The sequence below is a fragment of the Epinephelus lanceolatus genome, chromosome 3, assembly GCF_041903045.1.
Source record: "Epinephelus lanceolatus isolate andai-2023 chromosome 3, ASM4190304v1, whole genome shotgun sequence".
NCBI lineage: Eukaryota > Metazoa > Chordata > Actinopteri > Perciformes > Serranidae > Epinephelus > Epinephelus lanceolatus.
In genome coordinates, this window is record NC_135736.1 from 579,556 (window position 1) to 607,426 (window position 27,871).

At 40.9% G+C, this 27,871-nt stretch overlaps 1 protein-coding gene across 5 annotated transcripts in view; it reads left to right on the plus strand.

Annotated features, from left to right (window-relative positions):
• Positions 1 to 20,606, plus strand: part of pcdh10a (protocadherin 10a) — an 82,169-nt gene extending 61,563 nt beyond the window's left edge. The window contains exons 4-5 of one of the 5 annotated variants that reach the window (XM_078163319.1): positions 18,099 to 18,259; positions 20,391 to 20,606. In XM_078163319.1, coding sequence (XP_078019445.1) covers positions 18,099 to 18,259; positions 20,391 to 20,444 — 215 coding nt within the window. In that variant the 3' untranslated portion in view covers positions 20,445 to 20,606. Of the gene's footprint in view, positions 1 to 2,751; positions 3,176 to 18,098; positions 18,483 to 20,390 lie in introns of those variants that run through there. The other 4 variants (XM_078163313.1, XR_013488371.1, XR_013488370.1 and 1 more) reach the window with 4 other exon arrangements.
• The last annotated feature ends 7,265 nt before the right edge of the window (positions 20,607 to 27,871 follow it).

A 27,871-nucleotide genomic window follows, 5' to 3' on the forward strand; every position in this document is an offset into this window, starting at 1 on the left:
ATTAAATGCAAGGGGTGTCATTTAGGTTACTTTTCATTGGCCAGCAATTCTTGTTAACCTGTCATTTTTCCATTGAAACGCAGTGTTTCCGCTACATTCATTTAGAAGCGGCGGCACAGTGCTGCTAAATTATTGCCGCCACTGCTTCAGAATTGGGGCAGATGCACGTCTTTGCTCCGGTACGAGCTCAAGCTGCAGTGCACTTTCTCTCTCCTCTCCTCTGACACAGGGGGAGGGGCGGACGAGGGCAGGGGATGCGTTAAGTTTCCTTTTCAAGCTGACAGTAAAGTAGCCTACTCAAGAAAATAAAATGGAGTTGGTTTTATGGTGTTTAAATGCCAACACCCGAGCAGATATAAACCAGTGATAGGAGCGCACAGAACAGTCACCATGAGCAGAAAACTATCACAGCTGGGGCCTATTTCTGCTCCGCGAGCGTACAACTCAGTATCCGCATGCACAGGGCTGTGACGAGCGCGCACAGCTCTCTCCCCATTTTGCTTATGAAAACAGAAAAAGGGTGTTATCACTGATATTTCCAAATCCAGACCACATTAGACAGATGAAAAAAAATATTCTACAGAGATATATTGTGTGATTGTATTTCAAAAGGTAAAAATTATATTAATAATTGAAATAATATTACTATGACATAATATTAGTCCCTAAAACAGAGACGGGGGATTTGGGCAAAAACCCAGCACTTAAATAAATGGACCTTTGACTCATTGAAAAATTTCTTTGTGGACCTCTACGATTTGTATTTGAGTACCCCCTGTCCTACACAATAACAACAACAACAACAACAACAATAATGATAATATTTAAGAAAAAAGAGTTCTAATACCGTTTTTTGGATTGGTATCGGCACATATATATCAGAATCGGATCGGAACTCAAAAAAAGTGGATCGGTGCATCTCTACTATCTCGTGTGCTTGATGTATATTTTTTTTCTTTGTGGAACTTTAGGGGCTCCGTACTTTTCTGCTAAGCTGAATGATAAACAAGTGTCAAGAACACTCTTCCTAACTATAGACTCACCTTAGTTGAGTTGTTACTGTCCACCAGGATAACTGTGTGTATTTGTCTGTTGGGGAAAGACAGGATAAAATCAGCCAGTGTATCAAGATGCCAGGAACACATTTAGGTTTTATTATAGTCAATATTGAGATCACGGTTATTAGACACAATTGATGTATTAAACATCATGCATTTATTTAACTTTAGGGAAAAAAAAAAAAAAAAGGTCTTTAAAAAAAAAAAAAAGGTCTTTAAAGGTCTGATCAGTATTTTTTGTTGTTCATCTTCTGACTCCTTGAAACTTCAGTGTTTCCAGTTGCTTCAACCTTTCATGTGGACCAAAGGCTCTCTCTAGGTCATCTTGGCTCAAGCTGAACTAAACATGCCACAGCATGCCTTAAAGTGAATTTAAGCTTTTATGGAGGGGCAAGAGCACATATTTACAAAGGATAGGGTGCGACTAATAACAACACAAAACCAGAGCATCACTGCAAAATGGAATGCAGCACAATAATTTTATCTTGTTTTCATAATTGTGGGAGGCCGTAATTATAATTGAGATTTGCCTAATTGCCCAGCCCTAACTAAAACCTCATCAAGTGCCTCTATACTATACTATACTATACTTCTGAACTATACATGCACACATACACTTTATCCAGTCCTTAAGCTCAATTGTGCACTACTGATCTGTTTCTCATATTGCACTGTCGTTACCACTGTGCCTTTTTACTTTTCTGAGTATAACTCTTTTTAGCTCAGGTTTTATTTATGCCTCTACTTATTATATCTTATATTTTATATTTGCATGTTGTGTCAAGTGCACTGTCTGCACCGAGAGTCTGAAGAGAAAAGCAATTTCGATCCTCTGTATGTCCTGTACATATTGTAGAATTGACAATACAGCTGACTTTGACTTTGACTAATACCTACTCAAAGCCCCCTAAATACCTCCTCAAGGATCTCTAAAACCTGCTCGAGGACCTCTATAACCTCCCAAAGGATCTGTAAAACCTCTGACACCTCCTCAGGTACCTCTAAAACCTCTTACACTCAACAATGTCTACAATGTATTTAACAACAACTAACAACACTTTCACGACGCTCTTGTGGTGGTACTGTTCTCTGTAGCCTAGCGGCTAATTAGTGGCTAGCGAGCCGGCTCAGCGCACCCCACCCCCGCCCCCCAGCGCAATGTCGAAGCTTCGATTTAAAATTGTTTTGGGCTCAAAAACTTCGATTTTCCAAAATGAAGTCGAAGGTCAGCACTAACGTGAACACACGACTCCTACATTGTTGAAGTGGCCACATTCACCAGGAAATAAGAAAAGGCAAACATGAGTTAGCAGGGTAGCTAGGTAACGTTAGCTGTTGCTCCACGTCTGTGCATTAACCAGCAAGTAGATTTACCTTTCACGTCTGGCCCGTTAGAAGTTTATTTGGTCATTACTCTTCATTCCCAGTTAGCAACAAGTTTGTAAATGAAGCTACGGTTGCCCGTGGTTCATGTGTGTGCCGAAAACTGTTTACCAACTGCCTATCATTTAGCTTTGAAGCTAAAGCGTGAACAAACAAGCACACATAACTTACAACTTTTCCTGATCTTATGGAGCGAACAACATTACATAGAATGATTTAAGCTTTCAGTGGGATAACCTGTGTTTCAAATAAGACTAACAAATGATAAAGTTTCATGAAATCAATTGTCACACGTTTTTCTACCTTGCAGAATCCTCTCCAGCGGCAGCTCGGTGAATCCGTGGATTTTCGAGTGTCCAGGTAGATCCCTCCACTGAAAATTAATCCGCCACAGAGTTAGAGAAAGCCGGTTTAATTTCAAGTATTTGATCAATAAAGAGCTTTGCATCCACAAATTAAAACAAAAAAAGGTTGTCGGAAGCAATTTTACTCATGACATAACTTCCAGTGTTGTCCCAAAAGTAGAACTGTTTTTCACAGCGGAGGGATCAGAAAGTAAGCCCTCCTCCCCTCCCAAAAAGGTGTTTCGACTCAAGTTACAGCACCTTATGTTATGCAGTGCTCACACCTAATTAGAAAAAAAAGATTTAAAATGAAAAAATTCAACAATAACAGTTACGGTGGCTTATTGCATTCATTCAAAAAATTTAAAAATCCTGTTTTTATGAGATAATTATCTCAACATTTGAGATATGTTTTCTAAAACAATTTTTTCCCCGTTTTTATGAGATAATAATCTCAACAGTTGAGATAATTCCTCTAAAAAAACAGGGACATTTTTTTTTCAATGAATGCAATAAGCCACCGTAAAAAAAAAAAAACAAAAAAAAAAAAAAACAATAAAATTGAATATACATAAACAAACAAACAATCTACAACCAGTGGTGCAGCAGCCCCATTGGCACCATATCCAAACCAAAATTTACTTTGGATCAAAATTTAAACAAAGTTCATTTTATTTATTGTCCCTTTCAGGGAAGGGGTATGTTTCATACCCCTTCCCTGAAAATGATATTTTGTACACAACATCTGCATGTGAGGCATTCATGGAGGATCGTAAATTGATTCATTCTGATGTTTCAGGGTTAGATGTATAATGTAACTGCATCTTTGCAGTTCTGCTTAGGCTACAGACAGTGGGTCACCTACAGACTTAGTCAGTTGCTGTACCAATTCTTTCTAGGCATTTCATCACAAAAGGGGTCAAGGCTAGTTCCTTAGGCATGCTTTCTTTAGAAGGGGTACTACATGTGAAGTCTTCCGCATTTCAGTTGCAAATGTTGCCAAAATAAATGCACTGTGATTATCTGGACTTGTAGCCTTCCTCTGATTCAGGCGTTTAAAAATGCTGACCTGTTCAACAGAAACAGAATTCTGTCAGTCTAGGTGCAAGAGAATATTATGATCTGACTAATTCCCTCAAACCCAGAGAAAACATGTTCACTTGATTTGCAAAATCTGTTTCACTACCTACCACTACTTTCTGAGTAATAGTCAGTCATCCCCTTCATAGTTTTCCATAAATGTTTTATATTTTGCTTCTCAAAGCATTTTCTAATTGTAGCCTACTCTCCAAAACAGCCAAGGGGCCTGCCTTGCCTATATGTTGTTATTAATTTGCTTGATGTTGATATTGGTGTAGGTAAAATGGTTTACATGAGCTTTTAGCTGAGGTTGTTCTGTTTAATTTGGTGCATACATACAGTGGTGGAAAAAAGTTTTCAGACACCCTTAAAATTTTACACAATCTCAAATATTATCATGAAATATTTGTGGAAAAATCATTTTTGTGTTTCAAAAGGTGTGGCTGCATTAGACAGATACAAACAAATACAATTTTTTTTTTTTTTTGTTTATTGTTTACAAGAAAAACTAACAAAACTAAATTCTTGACAGTTTCAATATGTCAGTTCTCAACATTGTCGGTATCAAAGTCAACAAATAACAGAGAATGTGTTCAAAACTGAACAAAAAATAAATAAACCATCACATCATCAAATTAATATTTAGTAGTCCTGCCACTGGCATGTAGTAGAGCTCTCACCCTGGCTGGCATGTTCCCCACGAGCCTTTCACACTGTTGAGGGGTAATCTTGTCCCATTCTTCTTGAATTACTGCTTTTAATTCTTCTAAATTCTTTGGTTTATGCTTTGAAACAGACCTTTTGATAATCCACCACAGATTTTCAATGGGGCTCATGTCCGGGGATTGAGCTGGCCACTCTAAGACCTGGATACTGTGCTCCTGCAGCCAAGTTCTACTGGCCTTGGATGTGTGGCAAGGGGCATTATCTTGTTGAAACATCCAGTTTTTACCTCGACGGAACAGTGCACGCGCAGAAGGGAGCATGTGGGTTTCGAGAATGGTACAATACTTGGTAGAGTTCAATGTGCCATCACAGACAGTGAGATGACCAACACCAGCAGCACTCATGCATCCCCAAACCATGATACTGCCTCCACCATACTTGACAGTAGGTACTGTACATGCTGGAGATAATGCTTCGCCTGGCCTTCTGCGTACCCTCACATTAGTAGGAGGAAGATAAAGCTGGAAACTGGACTCATCTGACCACAAAATCTTCTTCCAATTCCTGGCTGTCCAGTTCTTGTGTGCCTGGGCCCAATGACGCTGGGCTAACCTCTGTCTCTCATTGATCAGGGGCTTCTTGATAGCCTTGTAGGACGTTAAGCCATGATCTAAAAGTCGGCCACGTACAGTGCGGGTGGAACACTGGACACCAGTTTGGTTTGACCACTGCTGCTGAAGCTCCTGTGATGTCATTCGGCGGTTTTGCCTGCACATGCGGATCAGGATGCGGTCATTTCTTGCTGAAGAAACCCTTGGACGCCCAGATCTTGGTTTGTCTTCCAAGCTGTTGGTTCGTCTGTATTTCTGCAGAGTCTATCCAACTGCTGAGGACTGCATCTGCACTTCCTGGCTATCTGGCGGCAGCTGTACCCTTCCTGGCTGAGAATCTTTATCTTCAGGCATGTTTCCTGCGTTAGGTTCCTTGTTTTAGCCATTTTTGTGTCTGAAGAACTTTCAAATGTGCTGGCTTTATGTAGACACAAAGCTTGGCAACAAAAATTGTGTCTTTTAATAAAAACAACGACCTTCATCACTGGTACCAAAATGACATAATACTCAAAATTTCTTATGTATTTTTATGGAACCAATCAATTTTAAGTTTTTAATGGCTTTTTTAGGATTTATTTAGTATTTTGGCTGTGACTGTACTAAAAGAAATTGCACTTGAAGACCTAAGAGTGATTCTTAATGCAATATTTCACAAATGCATGGGTTTTCCACCACTGTACATGATTTGTGCTTGTTGTGAGTGTGTGATTTGAAATACCCAAAAACATTTGATCTGGATTCTGGATAGGATAAGATGATCAAATTCGTATCCCGTTTTTGTACGCTCACATAATCAGGTTTTTAAATACACAATTTTGAGATGTAATCTTATTCAGATAACCCTAATCCAGATTAAAAGTTTTGAAATGGTTAGCCCAGGCATTTTCTTGATAGATAGATTGCCTTTTATTGTCCCACGGGGAAATTTGTTTTCACAAATTGTCACAACAATATTTGGGTACACAAAAACACCACCAACAAACACCATGTACAAACACCACCAAACACTGAACAACATACACACACAATGCACAAACACCACATGAACAACCGACACATATATCACACTCAGGAGGGCTGGGTCCATATGAGGTTATTGGGGGAGGTTGTTAAGTACAGAGATGGCAGACAGGACAAAGCTCTTGTTGAAGCGCGCTCGTCTCCATCTCAGGGTCCTGTATCTGCGCCCAGACGGCAGCAGTGTGAAGTGTGGGTTGAGAGGGTGATCCGAGTCATTGGTTATTGTTTGTGCAAGATGTGTGACAGATCGGTGGTTGAGTTCTGTGAGGTTGGGTGTGGGATGGTTGATGATTTTGGATGCAGTAAACATATCCATTGTTCAAGACCTTCAAATCCCACACATGGATAAAAGGTATAGGCCTATATCACATCCTGATGCTACCAATAGCTGACAGGACAATTTCACCAGCCAGCCAGCCAGCCAGCCAGCCTTTCTCTGTCCCTCTGGTAGGGCATATTCTTTTATCTTTTTGGTCAAAATGGATGTCCTCTTTCTCAACTAGCTTGTCATTATAGACAAGATTGTGGCATGATCTGTCTGTTAACTAGGTTGGTCTGCCTGAATGTCTTTTTCCCAGCATTATTTAATTATTTACAGTACCAACTGATTCTGGTTATCAATATGTCCAAATGATAGCCTCTCAGAATTCCATACTGACAGTTCATCACTGGACTTCTAGATTACAGCCTGGCGGAAAGTCTGCTTTCAAATAATTTTGGTTGTTGATAGATGTCCAGAATTGGGCCAGGCTGAACATCTTTTCTTTGTATTATTCATCAACTAATTCTGGTTGTCATATAGACGTCCAGATTGTGGCCTGTCAGAACGTCTATTTTCACATAGTTCTGGTTGTCTGTAGATGTCCAGAATTGGGCCAGGCTGGACGACTTCACTCAATGTCATTTATACACAAATTCTGGCTGTCATACAGACGTCCAGATTTTGGCCTGTCAGAACGTCTATCTTCAACTAGTTCTGGTTGTTAGTTGACGTCCAAAATTGGGCCAGGCTGGACAACTCCACTCAGTGTCATTTATCAACTAATTCTGGCTGTCATATAGACGTCCAGATTTTGGCCTGTAAGAATGTCTATCTTCAACTAGTTCTGGCTGTTAGTAGACGTCTAAAATTGGGCCAGGCTGGACGACTTCACTCAATGTCTTTTATCAACTAATTCTGGCTGTCATATAGACGTCCAGATTTTGGCCTGTCAGAACATCTATTTTCAACTAGTTCTGGTTGTTTGTAGACGTCCAAAATTGGGCCAGGCTGGACGACTTCACTCAATGTCATTTATCAACTAATTCTGGCTGTCATATAGACGTCCAGATTATGGCATGGACGGACGGACGTGATATCAACTAGACTTGGACGTCCACAGACGTTGCTTGCTCAGTGGGAATAGAATACGAGAGAGAGAGAGAGAGAGAGAGAGAGAGAGAGAGAGAGAGAGAGAGGGAGAGAAGGTGACCGGTGTATTATAGGGGGGTCCTCCGGCAGACTAGGCCTAAGTCAGCCTAACTATAAACAAACTGGCCTGATCTAGCTTAAAGCTAAACATTATCCATGGTGACAAAGATGAAAACATTTTTTAAAATGTAAAAGTAGCTATTGGATAGACTCTGCATATTGACTGATAGCTAAGCCAAATAAACAGGGAAAAGAGACAAGGGATAACAGGGAAAAGTGTTGATAAAGAGTATTTGTCTCTCCGCAAAACCACCTGGATCATAATTATTTTAACCTTGGTAGTCTCTAATCCACATAGCATGATGCCTGAACATAGTACTTTCACATTAGAATGTCCGTTCTGCCTTAGCTGAGGCTTGAACTCACAACTTCTGAGACTAAGGTCCGTCTTCTATCTCACTGAGTTAATTGGCAAGTGACAGTTCATGTGTGGCTTCACAAATTGACTAAACCAAGCATCAAGGTGCCAGACAGTAGCCATCCATGCCATGGAAAAAAAGCTAATTTCAAAGTGAAAGTTCCAAAGCTGTAGCACATATGGTTGATTTGTTATGAATTTTCAAAGTTTTGAAATTTAGAGGCTTGCTGTAGCGCCACCATCAGGACTATTGTCTTGTGTTTCCAGTTGAGGCCATCTGGCATGGGACTGGACCTTCATGAAAAGTTTGGGTAAATTTCTCATATGGAAATGTTGCACGAGTGAGGCTTGAACTCACAATCTTCAACACCAAGAACCATCCTCTATCTCACTGAGCTAATTGGCAAACAGAAATGTCACATGTAGCTTCACAAATTGACTAAGCAAGTCACCTGTGTGCAAGACAGCAGCTGTTTGTGTGTAAAGGCAGATTTCAAACGGCTGTCAAAAATTCAGTTATTAAGACGAAAATCAAAAAATACACAAATTGCATCTAGACAGCATGGAGATGTTGGTAATTTGTTTTTAACAATGATTTATTGGCTCCATAACTGAAAAACTGATGTTTAAAAATGCCATTTTTGCATTGACTCCAATTGTTCGCATGAGAGCGAAATTCAAAATGCTGTAAAAAAATTCTGTTTTTGAGATAAAATTCTGATATTTTCCAAACATCATCTACCATGACTCCAAAATTTTGTCATTTTTTTTAATGAACATTGAAAATGTATTTAGCAAGTATTTAGCAAGAATTTGCAAGTACATGTTTACAATACCGTTTACAGTCAAACATTTTGATGCACTGTAGGCTCAATTTTTGATAAATCAAAAATCTGTGTGGATCGTTTTTGTAGGACAGTCTGAAGATGCTCTGTAGCAAGTTTGGTGTCAATTGAGCAAAAATTGTGGGAGGAGATAGGTTTAATAAGTTTTACAGTTTTTGAAAAAAACAGAGTGATGGACTTCATAATTTGCAATAGGTTTAAATGTACAAAAGTTTCTTCAGTATTGGGGCTACATTTTGGTGAAAGTTGCAAATCTGTAGCACATATGGTTGATTTGTTGTGAATTTTCAAAATTTTGAACTTTAGAGGTTTGCTGTAGCGCCACCATCAAGACTATTGGCCTGTTTTTGCAGCTGAGGCAATCTGGCATGGGACTGGACCTTTGTGCAAAGTTTGGTGATTTTTTGCGCATGGGAAGTATGATTTCCTCAGAAGAAGAAGAAGAAGAACATGCAGCAAAACAATAAGGTCCTGGCAGCTTAGGCTGCCCGGCCCCTAATAACGTGATATTGACGGAATGAAAAAGGCGGAACTCAACCATTAGGGCAGTGCAGCATCTTGACCGTCTACAGGGCGAGCACGCCAGAGTTAACTTGTAATTCATCTTCACAAAAGGCAGCAGTTTTTATTGTCTGAATAATTACATTTGCGGGACGAATATGAGGTGTATTGTGAATACTTCCTTCTGCCATCACCCAGAGACGAACATTAACGGAGTGGAGCAGCAATCAGCAGTAATGCTAACAAACAAGACCGGCTGACCATCACAGACTGCAGAATTTAACAACTTAAACCAACTCTGTGAAGAAGAAAAGAACTTTCTGCTCAGTCTGTTTCATCTCAGAAATGCCTTCACCCAGCCTGCTCAGTATCTTGACTTTTCCAGGAGCTAATATGCAGCAGAGAGGCTGCTCACCACTGCTGGAGACTTTAAAACAACACGGGCTGCCTCCCTCTTATTTTATTATGGTCATACAGGCAGGAGACTGTAAAGTGTGAATTGATTCATTAATTAATGTAGTGAACTTTTAAAATAAAAAAGCTGCAAACCCTTCATTATTCAACACTGTGTGAACTGGAAACTATTTTTGGTGAAATATTACAGTATGCAAACACTGGACACTATACTGGCAAAAATACCCCACAGTGGATAACCATGAGCAATCGCAGATGGATACAATCCTGCTGGTTTAAAGCTCGGGTATGGAAGGATTTGGCTGTAAGGTTGAATGAAAAAAAGGACCTGTACAATATGCATACTGTATTCAAGTAAATTTATCTGTTTATTTATTAAGGACCACTACAGACACAGTATGCTAGCTTTTAAAAGTAGCAAGTAGTCACACAGTGAGAAAAACAAATCATGTATAGAAATGTAAAAAAAAATTGATGCATTGCGATGCATAATTTTATCATTGAATCTTTTCTGAATCATAATCAAATTGAATTGTGAGGTATCAGGAGATTCCCACCCCCAGTGCAAGGTGGTGAAATAAACAAATTAACCCTTTGGCTTTAAGGACTGATTGGTGCTGATTCTGTGGGCTGAGCAGACCAGACAGAGGTAAACCGAGCAAACAGCCATATTTAAAACTTGCTGTTTTGCACACGTTTTAATAAAAGAGAGAAAAAATGCTGCTGGCACTTATATGCAGCTACTTTCCCTCAGTCCCCGATTGTCTGTAGTTTTACTTCAGTAAATAACCCATAAGTGTTAAATCCTTTGATCCCACAGGAAAATAAATTTTCATTTTGAATATTTGTTACATTCTCTCTACATTTTTTCCTATTCATTATTAAACTGTAGATAGCCTCCAAGCCTTCAGTAGTTGGAGTACCACCCCAATGGAAGGGTTAAAGCACATAAAAGGTTATGTTTAATTAGAGATTTTTCATTTCCTCTCCCTCTCTGCCCACCTCTATCTAACCCCTCTCCTGTCCCCATCTGTGAGGCCTGGGTCTCCCCCTGTCTTTCCTGGCCGTTGCTCTTTCCATCTGCAACTGTGCTTGTGTCTCCCCTCTCCTTCCTTATGCTTCCTGCAGTCTTGCTGCTTCTCCTGCCTGCTGTCTCTGTATGTGGAATCTGTGACGCCCCCGCCTGTTTGCCCATTGCTGTCCCTTGGCTGCCTGCCGTCTCTCTGGCTCTCTGGCCTCTGCGCAGTCTCTGTTGCTTGTCTCGCTCCCTGTGAAGCCTATATTAGCAATATGATTAAATTAACACAGTGCACACAAACACAAAAAATAGAGTCAGCTGTAGTGGCAGGTCTTAGCGCGTTGGCAGTCCTTTCATTAGTAATCTATGATATGTACATGTGCACTGGATGATATTTGCTATTAAACTTGTAATATTATAGTAAATTATGTCAAAACTGTGCTTTTATGTTTAGTGGCTGCTCTGTTACTGAATTATTTTTAGAGGGCTTTTCACATGTCGTGGCAAGTTAAACACAATACTTGAATCTTGTAATTTTCAGCCTATTTCCTTTCAGTCTTCAATGCCTAATTTCAGGGTTACAGTCTTTGCTTCAGAGCTTTGGGGGGTATGATGGAGTGAAAACAAATTACATGTCAAATGTCTTTGAAAGAAAATTTTAACTGCCAATAAAGATACAGATTTATTTTTCTATTTTTTAACTAAAACAAAATCCAGGGAAAACAAAGACATAAGAAAATTTGCTACACTAAACACTGCAGCTCACTGAGCTTATTGCTTTGAGTGCCCCTCTTATTCTGTGCGTGCACATTGACATGTTTGTCCCCCTAATTAAACCCTTGCCTAGTTGTCTTAAAAAGATCCATTAATACGATTTTACAACAATAATGTAGGTATTTTCTACAACTTGGGACTTGTTAAAATGGTATCATACAGTAGGATCATGTCTGAAATGCACAGACCAACTAAGGCAGCGTGCATCATTGTTTTTTAAGACCAGTGACACTTTCTCTGTTCTCACCTCACTTCATGCGAAGATAAAACATAATCTGTGACAGGCTGATATTTTGAGATGTGGTCTTAATATGCAGGAGGGCAAACGCGGACCGGGAAGCTGCAGGTAAAGGTGAGGCTGCAATACAACAAACACATCATATTATTGTTACATTATTGTATTTCGGTGGGATGTCTGTATTGATTTATGCTGATTATTGAAAGTTATATACGGTGTGTGTGTGTGTGTGTGTGTGTGTGTGTTAGGAGTGTATTAGGGGTTCACAAAATTCACAGTGGTGTCAGGGTTTGGTACATTTTCGATGCAGCAAAAAAATATAAATGCGTGAGAAATGCCCTTGATTTTTAACATTTTTAATTTACTAAAACTAACATGATAAAGTCTGATGTTTTTTGACTTTGAACAATAATGGAGCTATACCTGAGTGACCCATCTTCTGGGGTGTTTTCTTAGCAGCATATGAATCTAACACAACTCCCTAAAAATATAAAATGTACTGTTGCAATTATAAACAAACACAAAAAAAACAAGAAAACGTCTGTTTCTGAAATGCCATAGAAATGTACATGCTTTTTTTATTTGTAAGTGTTTTAAAACTAACATAATAATCTTTTTTTTTCTAATGAAGCAGGAATTATGGTTTGGCTGAAATGGGTTCATGAAGGAAAAGTGTAACGGGGCTCAAATTCATTAAGTGTGTTCATAAAGCCTGTGTCCCATATCTGTGGCTACAAGTGTAACCATTACTGCGTTGTCTTTTGCTCTGTCTGAATCAGTTGGAATGGCAGCCTAAATGCTGGGTGGATAACGTTAGCTTCTTGTTTTCGTCTAGTTCCATCCTAACAAATGATCAATTTCACCTCACATGATTGTGTGCTCACACTTAAAGACATATATCTCCTATGCTTTTTGGAACCAAACTAATAGCTGCTGATATCACATTGCTACAGATCAGTATTGTTTTTATGATTCCTGTCTTGCATGCTCCAGTCCCATTCCAGTCACATGATGAATGGCATTACGAAAACATATCAGCTTCGACAGAGAAATGCTTCAGCTATGACATTTTTCTTTAGGCTGGTGCCGAAGTTAGCGTTGCCCTGATTCCCCCGTCAAAAATCCAATGGTATTTTTCCATTAGATTTTGGATTATTGCAGAGATAAGCCCTGTGGCAAACAAAAAAATTATGATACATACATATTTTGTTCAGCAAGACTTTTTTTTTTTTTTTTTTTTTTTTAAAAATAGTAAGTAGCTATCTAAAACAAAATTACTTTATTTTCTACATATGCTATACGTTTTTTACTGTCTTTGATATTTTTGTCAGATATGCAATGCGAACGTAGAGCATACAAATACAAATACTTGTGTTGTTACACACACACACACACACACACACACATATTTAAACTTAGCACAAAAAGTAAGGAAATTTGTGTTTGTTAGATTATTTCTTTGTTGTAATAATGCTTCTTAGCAGTAAATCTTATACTGTTGGAAAGCCTGTTTATTTCCCATTTAAAGGGCCACTGTGTAAAATGGGTTGAAAACCATTGAAAACAGTGACATCAGTGGTCAAATTCTAGATTGCAGGGCTCACTCACTCACCCCTCCCGTCGGGTAAATGACGGTGGCCTCGTAGGGACAAAAAGCTTTGCACAGACGAGTTTTTTAGGAGTAGGTCTATCTAGCGATGAGGTGAATGTTTATTTAGAAATCTAAACCATGTTATGATATTGTAATGAATCACTCACGAGCAGGAGACCAGAGTAGCTTTCGGGAAAAAGGCCCGTTTATTTGACCACTCCAAAAACTCCGGTAACAGGGGGTAAAAGACTCCGTCCCAAACTCTGACTCTTCTAGCGTAACACACACACTCCATACACACATACTCGTTTACAATACCTAGCGGGCACCCCCTCCCCTCTCTGCTCCACCAATCTCCAGCCAGCACACTGACTGACAGCGTAGCCTGTAAACAGAGCTCAGCTGTTTATTTAGCCTAGCAATATCTCTGGACTATAGTAGCTGCAATGGACGACTTTGAACGCGATTTTGAAGAGTTTCTTGTAGTGGACACAGACCCAGAGCCATACCTGTTTGAGCCGGAGCATACAGATGAGGAACTTAGATGCTGAGCGGGCAAGAAGAGAGGCTTCTCCGCTCCCATTTTGCTGCACAGAAGGGGATTCGGTGCTACCATCTTCTTTTCCTCGAAGATGACGGTTTGGGTTCATTCTCTCCTGTTGCGTGGTAAGTGTGGTCCATTCGCAAACTTTATAACTAAAAAACTTTTCACTACTCTCCATCAACGAACTACGAACACTCTCTGCTGTTTCCTCCTCCTTCTTCCTTCCTTCCGCTGTCTTCGTTGGTTTATTTATACAAGCGAAACGCGTTCTCTGGCTTGCTGGATTGTCCGCTCGGTCTGCCGTACATACATGGCGGCTAAAGCAAGGCCCTTGCTATATATATATATATATATATATATATATATATATATATATAAAGCATAATTATAAGGCTACGAAAACCAAACAAATTTTATTTTCTAGCAGTTATACACTTATATAACCATATTAATGGGTAAAATATTCAGATTCAGATTCAGATTTGACAATAAACCAGGCCAAATATTACACACTGGCCCTTTAAATGGTGCCACATTTGTAAGGAACATGCATTTGTGGGATGAGCAGCAGAGCTGAGTATGTGGGTTGCACCCATGAAAAAATTTGAAACCTCTCTGCCAGTGCCAAACTTTTTTTTTTTTTGCTGTGAACTCTTGTTTGGTGTTGTTTGGTGGATTGGATGATTGAAGTCTGAAGAAACCAGACATATTGGCAATTTAACATTTTATTCATTTAACAAACAGGAGCCTCTCTCTCTCTCTCTCTCGATATATATATATATATATATATACATATATAAAAATATATGTACATATTATCGAATATTAGGATACAGAGAAATATAAGATCTCGTTTCGTCTCGTCGTCCTCCGCTTATCCGCGGGGGCAGCAGCCTCAGCAAAGAAGCCCAGACAGTCTTTTCCCCAGCCACCTCTGTCAGCTCTTCCGAGGGAACCCCGAGGCGTTCCCAGGGCAGCCGGGCGATGTAATCCCTCCAGTGTGTCCTGGGGCGGCCCCGAGGTCTCCTCCCGGTTGGACATGCCCGAAACACCTCCCAAGGGAGGCGTCCGGGAGGCATCCTTACCAGATGCCCGAACCACCTCAACTGGCTCCTCTCGATGTGGAGGAGCAGCGGCTCTACTCCGAGCTCCTCCCAGATGTCCGAACTCCTCACCCTATCTCTAAGGCTACGCAACCCTTTCGTCCACTGGGGTGAACCCCAATGTACAGGCAGAGAGTCTGGGGGCTATCAGAAAGCCCACCCCGGCCCTCCGCCTGTCACCCGGAGCAACTCCAGCAAAGGAGAGAGTCCAACCCCTCTCAAGGACTTGGGTTCCAGAGCGTGTCGAGGTGAGGCCGACTATATCTAGCCGGTAGCGCTCAACCTCTTCCACAAGCTCCGGCTCCTTCCCCGCCAGAGAGGTGACATTCCATGTCCCAAGAGCCAACTTCCGTAGCCGAGGATCGGACCACCAAGGCCCCCGCCTTGGTCTGCTGCCCGATCCACACTGCACCAAACCCTTCTGGATCCCTTTGCGGGTGGTGGGTCTGCAGGGGGATGAGCCGGACCCCATGGGCGAAGGCCCGATCACCAGGCGCTCGCCCATGGGCCCCAGCCCCTGGCCTGGCTCCAGAGCGGGGCCCCGGAAACCCACAGGGCCGGGTACGCCAACTCTTGCTGTTTTCCATCATGAAGGGTCTTTTGATAAGATAAGATAAAGATAAGATCAACATATATATATATATATATATATATATATATATATATATTATATATACACATATACCAAGATCTGGGCGTCCAAGGGTTTCTTCAGCAAGAAATGACCGCATCCTGATCCGCATGTGCAGGCAAAACCGCCGAATGACATCACAGGAGCTTCAGCAGCAGTGGTCAAACCAAACTGGTGTCCAGTGTTCCACCCGCACTGTACGTGGCCAACTTTTAGATCATGGCTTAAGGTCCTACAAGGCTATCAAGAAGCCCCTGATCAATGAGAGACAGAGGTTAGCCCGGCGTCATTGGGCCCAGGCACACAAGAACTGGACAGCCAGGAATTGGAAGAAGATTTTGTGGTCAGATGAGTCCAGTTTCCAGCTTTATCTTCCTCCTACTAATGTGAGGGTACGCAGAAGGCCAAGCGAAGCATTATCTCCAGTATGTACAGTACCTACTGTCAAGCATGGTGGAGGCAGTATCATGGTTTGGGGATGCATGAGTGCTGCTGGTGTTGGTCATCTCACTGTCTGTGATGGCACATTTAACTCTACCAAGTATTGTACCATTCTCGAAACCCACATGCTCCCTTCTGCGTGTGCACTGTTCCGTCGAGGTAAAAACTGGATGTTTCAACAAGATAATGCCCCTTGCCACACATCCAAGGCCAGTAGAACTTGGCTGCAGGAGCACAGTATCCAGGTCTTAGAGTGGTCAGCTCAATCCCTGGACATGAGCCCCATTGAAAATCTGTGGTGGATTATCAAAAGGTCTGTTTCAAAGCATAAACCAAAGAATTTAGAAGAATTAAAAGCAGTAATTCAAGAAGAATGGGACAAGATTACCCCTCAACAGTGTGAAAGGCTCGTGGGGAACATGCCAGCCAGGATTAGAGCTCTACTGCGTGCCAATGGCAGGACTACTAAATATTAATTTGATGATGTGATGGTTTATTTATTTTTTGTTCAGTTTTGAACACATTCTCTGTTATTTGTTGACTTTGATACCGACAATGTTGAGAACTGACATATTGAAACTGTCAAGAATTTAGTTTTGTTAGTTTTTCTTGTAAACAATAAACAAAAAAATATAATTTGTATTTGTATCTGTCTAATGCAGCCACACCTTTTGAAACACAAAAAAGATTTTTCCATAAATACTTCATGATAATATTTGAGATTGTGTAAAATTTTAAGGGTGTCCGAAAACTTTTTTCCACCACTGTATATATATATGTTTATCTTATCCTAATATCTGTTGATATGTGTGAAATGTGATATGCTATATGTGATACGCTTACATTAAATTGCTGTGTGCGCACATGCCTGCTTTTAGTAATCATGGAACTGTAGCGTTATCAGTGGAACAGATCAGTAGAATAGATTGGTGTATGTGGAGTCTAATGGAGTCTAATGTCTTTGATCTGAAGCCCTCAGCCTCGGGAAATTACACATTGTCCACTTGCTGTGTTTATCTCCCTCTCTTTCTGCCTCTCTTTACTGATGTATCGCTTTCCTCCTCTCTTTTGCTTTGATTTTGCCATTCGAACCCTTTCTCACATGGCCCCTCTAGGAAAACTGTACAAATCCAATGAGCCACGAGTACCAAATGGCTGCAGAGTCTCATTATAGTGATGAATCTGTTTAAGTCTCTTGTCCCTTTCTCTTTCTTTTTATAATCTCATATGCCTCTCTCTGCCCCACCCCCATCCTCCTCTCTTTATTCTATGTGAAAGATGAATTAGCACAACTAGTACCTTTCATGCAGATTGTGTGTTTGCATGAGTGTGTGTGTTATTCTTTTATATCATTTCAGATGTTAATTTAATCTTTTTTATGTTAATGTTTTGTTGTTGGCAGTCATTCTGTCAGTCACACACTTTGTGAGTTTGTATAGGGATGACTGTCATTAGTGATTGAGAAGTCAGTGAATATTTTCTAGGTTTTTGTCCCACATTTCTTAAGATAATAGTCATTTTTTTGTGTGTGTGAGGATGATGGAATATAGATTCACATTTTGTCTCTTGGTGTTTGGGAATCAATTGTGAGTCTGAGGATGCTGATGTGGAGAGGAGGTGAAATGTTTTCGCAACACCACATCACTTTGATTGCACATTTCATTTTGAATGAATGAGGTAAGGAGGAAAACAAACAATTCGCTTCATCAATGGTGGCATTGTCTCTCTGATGAAAAACTTTTGCTGCACTTTTTCTGCTTGCAACATTGGCAAATGATTGCTAACTTCTCTTCTCTCTTCTGGTCTCTTTTCTCATCTCCTCCTCCATCTCGCCTTCCCACTTCAAATATCCGCACCGCTCCTCCTCTCATGCTCCCTCTTCTTTTTCCCCCCTTACTTATCATCCCTTACATCTCTGTAATCTTCCATTTACATATCCACTTTTCCATCTCTCCCTGCATCATCCTTCTTCAACTTTCCATCCGCTGATCTGCATCCTCTCTGCAGGCACTGACCTCTTCTCTAACTGCACAGAGGAGTGCAAGGCCCTAGGCCACTCTGACCGCTGCTGGATGCCATCCTTTGTGCCATCCGACGGGCACCAGGGGCCAGACTACCGCAGCAACCTGCACGTCCCTGGCATGGACGCCACACTGCCTGACACTGAGGTACCCTCCTCTGTCAACCTCTCCGACCAACTCACCATGACTTCGTCTACCGTCTCGTCCAACGATAGGTCATTCTTCACCTTTGGCAAGGACGGTCAAAGGTCACAGTCACACCACTGCCTTCACCATCACCTCCATCAGCAACAACAGCAGTACAGCTCCAGCATGCTAGAGAGGAAAGAGTATGATAGGGGGACCCTACCGTACAAACCCTCCTTTCTCTGTGAGTATCAGTATCAAAGTTCACTGGGACCCTATGACTTTGGTCTGGTCCAGTACAGATACTAAAGGAGAGGACCATAAATCTGCCTTTTGATTCTGATCTGGACTTTTTATGTTGTTCATCAACTTTCATTCTTCTATTTTTTAAGGAGTTCTATAAATACGACTTGAAAATTGTGATGTTTTGTTTTTTTGTAAATTATCATTTCTTTTGTCAAATGTAAAATGTAATCTATTACTGCTAACTCCCCTTTTCCAAAACCCACTTTGAAAAATTCAGTCTAACCCTATCCTAACCCTAATTATATTATTATATATAATAAATTGAATTGGACTCATGTTGAACTTCTTTGGCCCCTTTTCCTTCTTTTCTGTTTTCAAAATTTCCGCTAAAAAATCCTCACCAATCAGCCTTTTTATCTGATGCTCATGAAAGTAACCAACACAAGCACATCCAACATTTGTATTCTCGATATCATCACATACCTACAATGAAGTGTTGTTTATAGTTTAAAACATAATTTGAGCATATAGAGAGGAAAAAGCTGGATCATATCATGTTGCAAAGGACATCCTTTTCCATTAGTTCAACCGTGGAGTTTTGCTCAAGCATGATGACTTCCCTACTGAATAGCTTGAAAGGTAAAGCACACAACCCACGCTGCTTCTTTTTTACAAGGATTGAAGTCCATTTTGTTCTAAAAAAAGAAGTGTTGAGTATCTATACTCTCTTGCTTGAGGATCGATACCTGACATAAAGGAGGGTGGGTGAGGTGTTCTGTAACCCTGAGGTCAAGATTCTTCAGTTGGAAAAGTCACGCACACAAGTTTGTGTACAAGAAAGGAGTGAAACTGTTCCAATATGAGAAGGGTTTAATTTGGCCAATGACACATATCGATATGCATTGGAATAAAATTGAATTGCAGTTTGCATTTCTAAAGAAGCAGAATAGGACATCTTGCAGATGTCAATTGCTTTTCCAGCTCCCACATTACATGAATATTCTATTAGTTCTAAGAGTAGAGAGTGGATTCGGTATACACATTAAGTAGACAAGTCATTTCCAGTCAAGTCACCACCATGTTAACCACCATCCTCCATGATACTGCATGCTGACTGTGGGCTGTTTCGCAGGTAAACCATGATGACTGTTAACTGCTCTTTTTTTCCTTGTTTACAACTTAGCAAACAGAGCCAAGCAAACTTTCTCTTGCACATCAGGTCTGTGTGAAAGATCATTTGTATTTAGCCTGTAGGGGCTAGAGCCTGCTTTGCTCCAAATATAGCTGCCTGCGCAACTGCTCATCATGTCTGGATAAATGCACTCCATATTTGCACTGTCCGAAATGCTCAACGCTTTTTTTTTTTTTTTTAATTTACAATTTCACCTATTTTTCCTGGTCTTTTAAAATAAATAGACCCCAGGTTGCCACAGCAAAGGTCCTGTTGTTCATCAGTCTGTAAAAAAGATGAAACAGTTCCAGAGGCTGAGACTCTATTAACTAATTGGCATCATGTTCTACTTTTAAAAATAGTAGGCTACCGTATGCTACTACCAGCTTTGGCAATGCTTTGATCACCACGGTTGCCTTGATAAAGGGTTTATAAATGTTTAATGATCCATTTATAGATAATTAATGAAGCAATTAGTGCTCTGTGTATTTTCTATGCATGCATTATGTAGCCACCAAATTTTGAACATTTATCTTCACTGATGGACAAATTTTAACCCAATTCCCAAATTGTTTCACCATTACACTGTGCGGACCAGCCTTTAGGGTATATAAGTAACTTCACAGAGAGTAGCATGTATCATTCAAGAGATGGTATTTTGAGCCAACTGTGTTACTAAAGAGGTTCAAGGGACGGGGTGCCATTTGTCTTAACAAGTGTTCTCTGTCTTTTCAGCCCACAAAAGGATTTGCTAGCTCATTTCACGTTGACCTGTCGGAGACAGCGTGAATTTCTGTGCTAGACCACCAACACTGATGCTGGAGACAGCGACATAAAACCACACAAACAGCAACCTGGACAACAGCAACCTTGATTAAGCATCATTATCTTGGGTGGCGAACTGTAACGAAGCCTTGGCAGTGGTCGCCGAGGGAGCAGAGGACAACTAAATACTGATGATTAAGCATCATTATCTTGGGTGGCGAACTGTAACGAAGCCTTGGCAGTGGTCGCCGAGGGAGCAGAGGACAACTAAATACTGAGTAGCTGTAAACCTCTAGATATCTGAGGAGCAATCCAAGGCCTTATTCCTCTCAGCAGGACTGAGACCAGGGCCCAAATACTTGACATGTGAAAATTATAAAGTCATCAGCAGACAGATGGAGAGGAACTGACACAATCAGAGGAATACAAAACAAGGAGAGGGGCCGATGAACTCACAAAGGTGGGTTTTGTTTTAACTAAGGAGTTAGCCTCTAGAGATCTCTGTGTGTGCCTGTTTACATGAAGAAAAATACAAATGTTTCTGTACAAACGTCAACCAATGTCACACGGAACCCTTTAGCTATTTCTATGGTCACCACTAAGCCAACTGTACAGAGACTATGTGGGGGTGGGGGGGTGGGGGTTATGGAGACTGACAGCCAGAGAGGAAGCACGGGACTGAGACAGAGTATAAAATGATGTGAAAAAAAGAAGGAAGAGGGGTCGAGCAGAGATGATGTGCAGTACTATAAATTCTGAATCTCCATTTTTTTTAATTGACTGTCTTTATATAACCTCTCTTTTTTGTTTCTGTTGTTCTTTCTGCGTGGTTAAAATGTGCAGACTAAAGTATTCCTACTTAACGTTACAGATAGGAACATGCTGTCTGGAGCCGGGTTCAGTCCTCTGTAGTTTTAACAAATACACTGCATAGACAAAAAGAAATCAAACAATGTGCAGTTTATCAATAAAATATCACAAATGAATGTTCTCATTTCTAAACTAGTGACTAACAGTTCTCGAGTTCCTTCCTGAGCTGACAGTAAAGAAAGTGACGTGGTTCTGTTGACGACATTGGCCGATACACAAACAATCAGACACACTCAGTGGTTTTTATCATGTGTGCAAAGTGTTTACTGTGCTATTTTAAAAAGCTTATAAATGAATATAAATCTATATATAACTATATGTGTGATATATACATATATATATATATATATATATATATATATATATATATATATATATAGATAGGTAGATAGATAGATATATACACACAATATACTTTCTTCCTAAAACTGTGTAACCATTGGTTAGTTTCTACACCTCATAATGTCAGTCAATCTAATAATACGAAGTGCTACAAAATCAAGACTTGTATCAATTCAAATGAGGAGGAGTGCTTATGCCTAAAGAGCAACCCCTTCACACCAACCATGGATTGAGTTAATGTTCTTACTTGATTGTTACTTTTCACCATTAACAGACACTGGGCCTTGTTGTGTGTAGCGAAGACACCAGGGCCCTATTTCAGAAAGCAAGATTAGTGAAAACTCTGAGTATGTCGAGCCTGAGATGAGGGAAACACTGAGTTTTCCGTTTCACAAAGCCAGCTCAGCCAAACCCGGAGTTAGTTACTATGGCAACTTACTCTGTGAAGCAAACCTGCTGGTTCGGAGGTTGTAGCAGGGGCGTGTAGCAGGAAGGAGAGACATGGCATGTCCTTTAGTGAATTAAGTTGTGGATGTTGGGGCACAGTGTCTGTATGAAAGATAGGCTACAGTTTGACCTCACAGTCTTTCATTTATCTAACAATCTGTTCCACCCAGATATATCAAATATTACACACCGTGGATTTACATTATCATCGGAGCAAATTTTATGCACTGCCCTTTGATTTTTCGGCAGCGGCAGTTTTCTTTAAAACATCAGAGACATTGAACACATCAGAGAGACAGCGGTTTGTTGGGCCGTAAGAAAAGTGACTCTGAAAAGACTTTTGCCCCTTTTTTGTGGTTTTCGCTGGACATAAATCAGAATTGATTATCAAAGTATTTGCAACAGAGCATCGGTGGCCTAGTGGATGGAGTGGACGCCCCGTGATAAGACGCTGATGCAGCAGCCGCGGGTTCAAACCAAGCCTACAGCCTCTCACTGCGGGTCGTTCCCTCTCTCCCTCAACATTATGCTGTTTCGCCATTTAAGGCAACAAAAGCCCCGAAAATAATCTTAAAAAAGAGGAATTCCACAGAACTGCAGGTTTGTCAGTGTTAATCAGAGATTAATCTAGGCTACGCTAATGATGCAATGATTCATGAATACTTTTCATATATTCAAAGATCTCGCGGTGTAACTGGCTCATTTACGGGACTCAACACCCCATAATAGCTCCATCAGAGCATAAAGGAGATTACGTGAATCAGAAGTCATTTCACAGCAGTTCAGCAATTCAATTAACCTCAGCCTAATATTGACAGAATTAAGAAAGTATAAGCAAAACTTTTACCGGTCTGTTAGCTACAACATTTTTGTGTTTGATGCTGCCCAGTGTCTTTGGGCTCCATCAGATTACAGGTGAATAAGATGATACAGCAAATTATATTAAAATATATTAACTCTGTGTAATGTTTCTGTATTTTCTGTAGCTATATTAGACACATTAACACATCACATTACATGACATCACTTCACATTACCTATTAACACACTGCAGTCTGTTCTCATCACACCTCATGCTGTTTAGCTGCAGCTGACGTGTTAGTTTTGTTTTTTGTTTTTTTATTTAATTTCGCGGTCATTAAAATCTCCAACTCAGCTGGGATGAAACAAGCGGCTTTCTGCTTTCGGCCACTGAATATCACGTTATCTGCATTCCACTGATGATGTCTTTCAGTGCTCGCCGTGAACGTTTCTCTCTCAGGCTGAACATACTCAGAGTTGATTGAGCTGACTGTGATCAGCTGTTCTGGAACTGAAAACTTTCACAGCTCAGGCTCAGTCAACCCGAAGATCGGGATTAGGCTCAGAGTTTGTTGAACCTGCTTCCTGAAATAGGGCCCAGTTGAGTTGTTTGGCCTGTTGTGTATTTTTCTAGCAGAATATGTGTTCATGTAAAGGAAGGAGGGACTAACATAATTGAGCTTGAGATCAAAGGTTTTACAGTCATACAGGAGAGGTATACACAGATACATATGGACATCAACAGACAATACATAGTGAGGCGAAAAATTAATTTCACACATACATATGCACAGGTCAAGTGGTGATAAATAAACAGTGTCATTTACTCTAATGTGTGTTTTGTTGTGTTCACTTGGGAATAATATCATGCATCACAAAAAAAAGACTACAGCTATGCCAGCAACTCTGTGAAGGTGCAGTTTGAGCCAAATGCTAATGTTAGCATACTCACAAGCATAATTCTAACATCTTAATGCTAAGCAGGTATAATAGTTATGTTCATCTCTTCGTTTAGCATGTTGGCAGGCTAACATTTACTAATTAGCACTAGCACAAAACATAGCTGAGGCTGATGGGAATGCCATTGGTTTTGAAGGTATTTGGTCATACACTAAAATAATTTACTAATTTCCTGTAACCGCTTATCCTGTTATGGGTTGTGGGGGGCTGGAGCCTATCCCAGCTGACATTGGGCGTGAGGTGGGGTACACCCTGGAGAGGTCACCAGACTATCACAGGGCTGACACATAAGCCCTTTTTACACTGCTGTTTTGCAGGCAAGCTGCAAGCATTTAGACACACAGAGCCGGATTGGTGAGTTGATCCAAGGTGCCCAATTTTCCGCTGTGTAGGGGTAAACATATTGGCGGAACCTTTTTGGTTTAAAAAGAATGCGGTGCCCTATCACCACGGGAGTGGCTGTTGATGTCTTGTGGGAGGAGCTGTTGATGACGCCGCACGTGCGACCCACTGGCGGTAGACTAACAGGAAACAGCTGATAGCAGGAATGAGCAGCTAGTAGCAAGAGAGAAACACAAACCTGAAAGACACTGTAAAGATGAGCATCTGGGGAGACAAGGAATTGCGAGCCCTCCTTGCCCTCGCAAACGAAGAGGCCATTAACCATCAAATGACGGGAACGGTGAAGGACGGGCCAACTTATGAGAGAATCGCCAAAGGACTGACCAGCTGCGGCATGTATTGTATGCCACCGTTTACGTCACATGCTGAGCCACACATTTTGTTACTTGCTCACGCCCCCCATTGCCCCAGAAAATGCACATTCTGTATGAACAAAAGTAGGCAGGCGGCATTTTGCTGAACTCCCCATTTTGTTTTTATACTGCCAATGCTGAATGAAGACTGATTGGGCTTTCTTGCAGATTTGCACAATTCCTATTTAAAAAGGGCTATACAGAAAGACAACCAGTCATACTCACATTGACACCTATGGCCAAGAGTCATCAGTTTATCTGCATGTTTTTTGAACCCTCTTGCTGTGAGGTGAGAATGCTAACCACTGCACCACTGCACCACTAATACATTAAAAATATTACCTGATGATGGCACTACACGAAAAGTTAGAGATCAACAAAGTAAGTACAGTTCATCCTGAGCTGGCCAATAATGTTTGTTAGAAAATTCACGGCAGTTCGATGGTTGTTGAGATATTAAACACACACACACACACACACACACACACACACACACACACACAAAAGTTAAACTCATGGTGGCACTATATGAAAAGTAAGGGATCACCAAGTTCCTCACATTCACTCTGGGAACCATGAATGTCTGCACAAACTCTTGTGCCTATCCATTAAGTAGATGTTGAGATAGAGGGAAAGTCAGGGGGCCACCATACTCATTAGGATCCATCCTCTGGAGACCAGTAATGTGTGCACCAAATTTAATGGCAATCCATTCACTAGGTGTTAAGACATTTCAGTTACAACCAAAAATCTCAACCTGCTGGGGGAAATAACAATAGATTCATCCCTGGGAGATCAGGAAAGTCCAAAAACATACAAACTTCCATGGCATTCCATCCAATAGGTGTTATTATTTCAGTCTGGACCAAAGTGATGGACCAAATAATGTTGTAAACTTACGTTGCTTAAAATCTTCACAGAGCACATCCACTGCTTTCACTGTTGTTTTTCACACATGGATTTTCATGAAAAGACATCCAGCTATCCCAAAAGAATCTCATGGACTTTCAAGATGAAATCACTATGGTTTTGCTCCACTTTCCTCATTCCCGACCTCAATAGTTCATCAAAAAAAAAAAAAAAAACTTTTCTGGTGCCTGTCACTCGAGCCTTCTGTCCATTTTCCTTCAAAATCATAGATCACCATCCACCTACATCCCAGTCCGACAGTGTGATCTTAGCACGGCCTGGCACAAGTTCACAGACACTAGAAGAAGAAGAAGAAGAACGCTGGAGTGCGGATCTACTGCTTCAAAAGTCTGGGGTCATGGATGAGACATGAAACAGAGACGATCTGTTTATGTCTATCACAAGATAGCCTTCTTTTCTGAGCTTTGTGAAAGAATGGCCTCTGGGGTTCTGATTAAAGTGTCCCCCAGAAACAATCCAGCATATGTTCATTCATGAGACTGGAACAAAACAAGAGGTCACAGCTTGGTTAAGCTTGGTAATAAAAAAGGGAATGTGGGGCTAATATATTAGTAACAACGTTGTGTCACTGTGGTATTCCTTGATTACCCCTTTTTTATGGAAACAATTCCTCACGACATCAGTGTCCCAGTAACCATTCTAATTAGATTCTACAGTGATATTATCCCATTATTATTGACAGGATTAGCTTGACATAACCTGATTAGGTAAGCATATTATCTGATCATTGCCCTGTTCCCGTATTGTTACTGTGATCTTCAGTCCTTAACCTTTACTCAGTGTGAGACTCATGTTCTTGCACTATGATCCTTATTTAGAAGAGCTGATCACTGGTCTGCACCAGCACACCACAAACGAGGTGAGTCTGCCTTTTTAAGAGGACACTTTGAGAAGGCAGTCATGGTGTTATGCTTGTTTGTGCATATGACAATTGACAGAAGTAGTTGTGTGAAAAATAACAAAGAGCGGTTGAGAGACATTCAAACCCTGCCTTCTTTTTCACCTCTGCACGTGGCAAGTCGTTGTATGTAGTGGGCATGTCTATGGCAGTTACAGAGAATGAAGTCATTTTAACTGAATCATCTCGTCTATCTCTCCTCTCCATACAAGGTTGGTGAGGTGATCTACCTGTCTGTCTGATCCTCCGAGCCTGTACCTCATATTCTTCCCCTGGCTGATGCACTTCATTACTCTGGCTAAATAGACTTTCAAGAGACCCCATCAGCCATCATTTACGCAGCCCAGCCCTATCACCTTTCACTGCAGCCACCTCATCAGACATATGCACCCCGCCATTCACACATGCGCTACAAACCATGCAGACACGTACAAAGTGGACGCACATATTGCTCACCTTCCTCCTTTGCCTCCTTATCCCTCACTAGCCCATCAGTCAATGCATGCGCACGCACGCACGCACGCGCACACACACACACACACACACACACACACACACACACACTTGGGCTCTATTCCCCAGCCACCTCATGAGGCCAGAGCAGACAGCTATTACAGTCTGCGCTCTGATGCCCATTTCTCCTCCCATCTCTTACCTTATCTGCCAGCGGGCTAGGTCTGCAACAACCTATTGACCTGAGACATAGCTTCGCCACCCCTTCGACCTGGATACACCCAGTGTGCATTTAATGGAATGCCTGACATCTTCCCACCCACCAAACTCCATTTAACAACTGTCCATTTTATTCATTTCACCTCAAGTAAGGCAGGTGTGACATTGTGTTTGCCACCTGTGCCAAAGGTTTTCTGAATGATGTCATGATGTCAAGACATTACAGAAAGACTTTGGCATTAGTCAGGTTCACTTCACTCAAATCATGTCATTCAATACAGCACAATAAAAGCACATTGGAATCACACCTTCAAACTTGCAATCTAAAAAATAAGTGTCGAAACAGTTACTTGAATGCATAATATGGCATCATAAGTCCAAAGATTATTTTTTAATTAAATCACTTCTGGAAATGACTCCTCTGAATGTGAATGTTTTTAGAGCAAAACATTTTTAATTAGGTTTTTGATTAAACAGAACATGTTTAATTAATCTGTGGTTCAACCCGATGGAAAGTAAAGAGTGTCAAACAGGCGTGCTCTACTTCATTCATGTTGTCTATAGTTTTTTTTCTCAGGTCTTATTAAAGATGCTGTTGACAGTTTGATAACTACATAACAGTGTGAACACGCTGTACCAGAGAGCCATCCAGGCCCAAATTAATCATGATCTGTGCATTTCTTGTCTGTTCCCACCAATGAATTGGAGTCAGGTACTGTTTCCAAAAAAGATGACCTTCTCCAAACCACTGAGGAGACAGTTACGTCTGTCCTCAC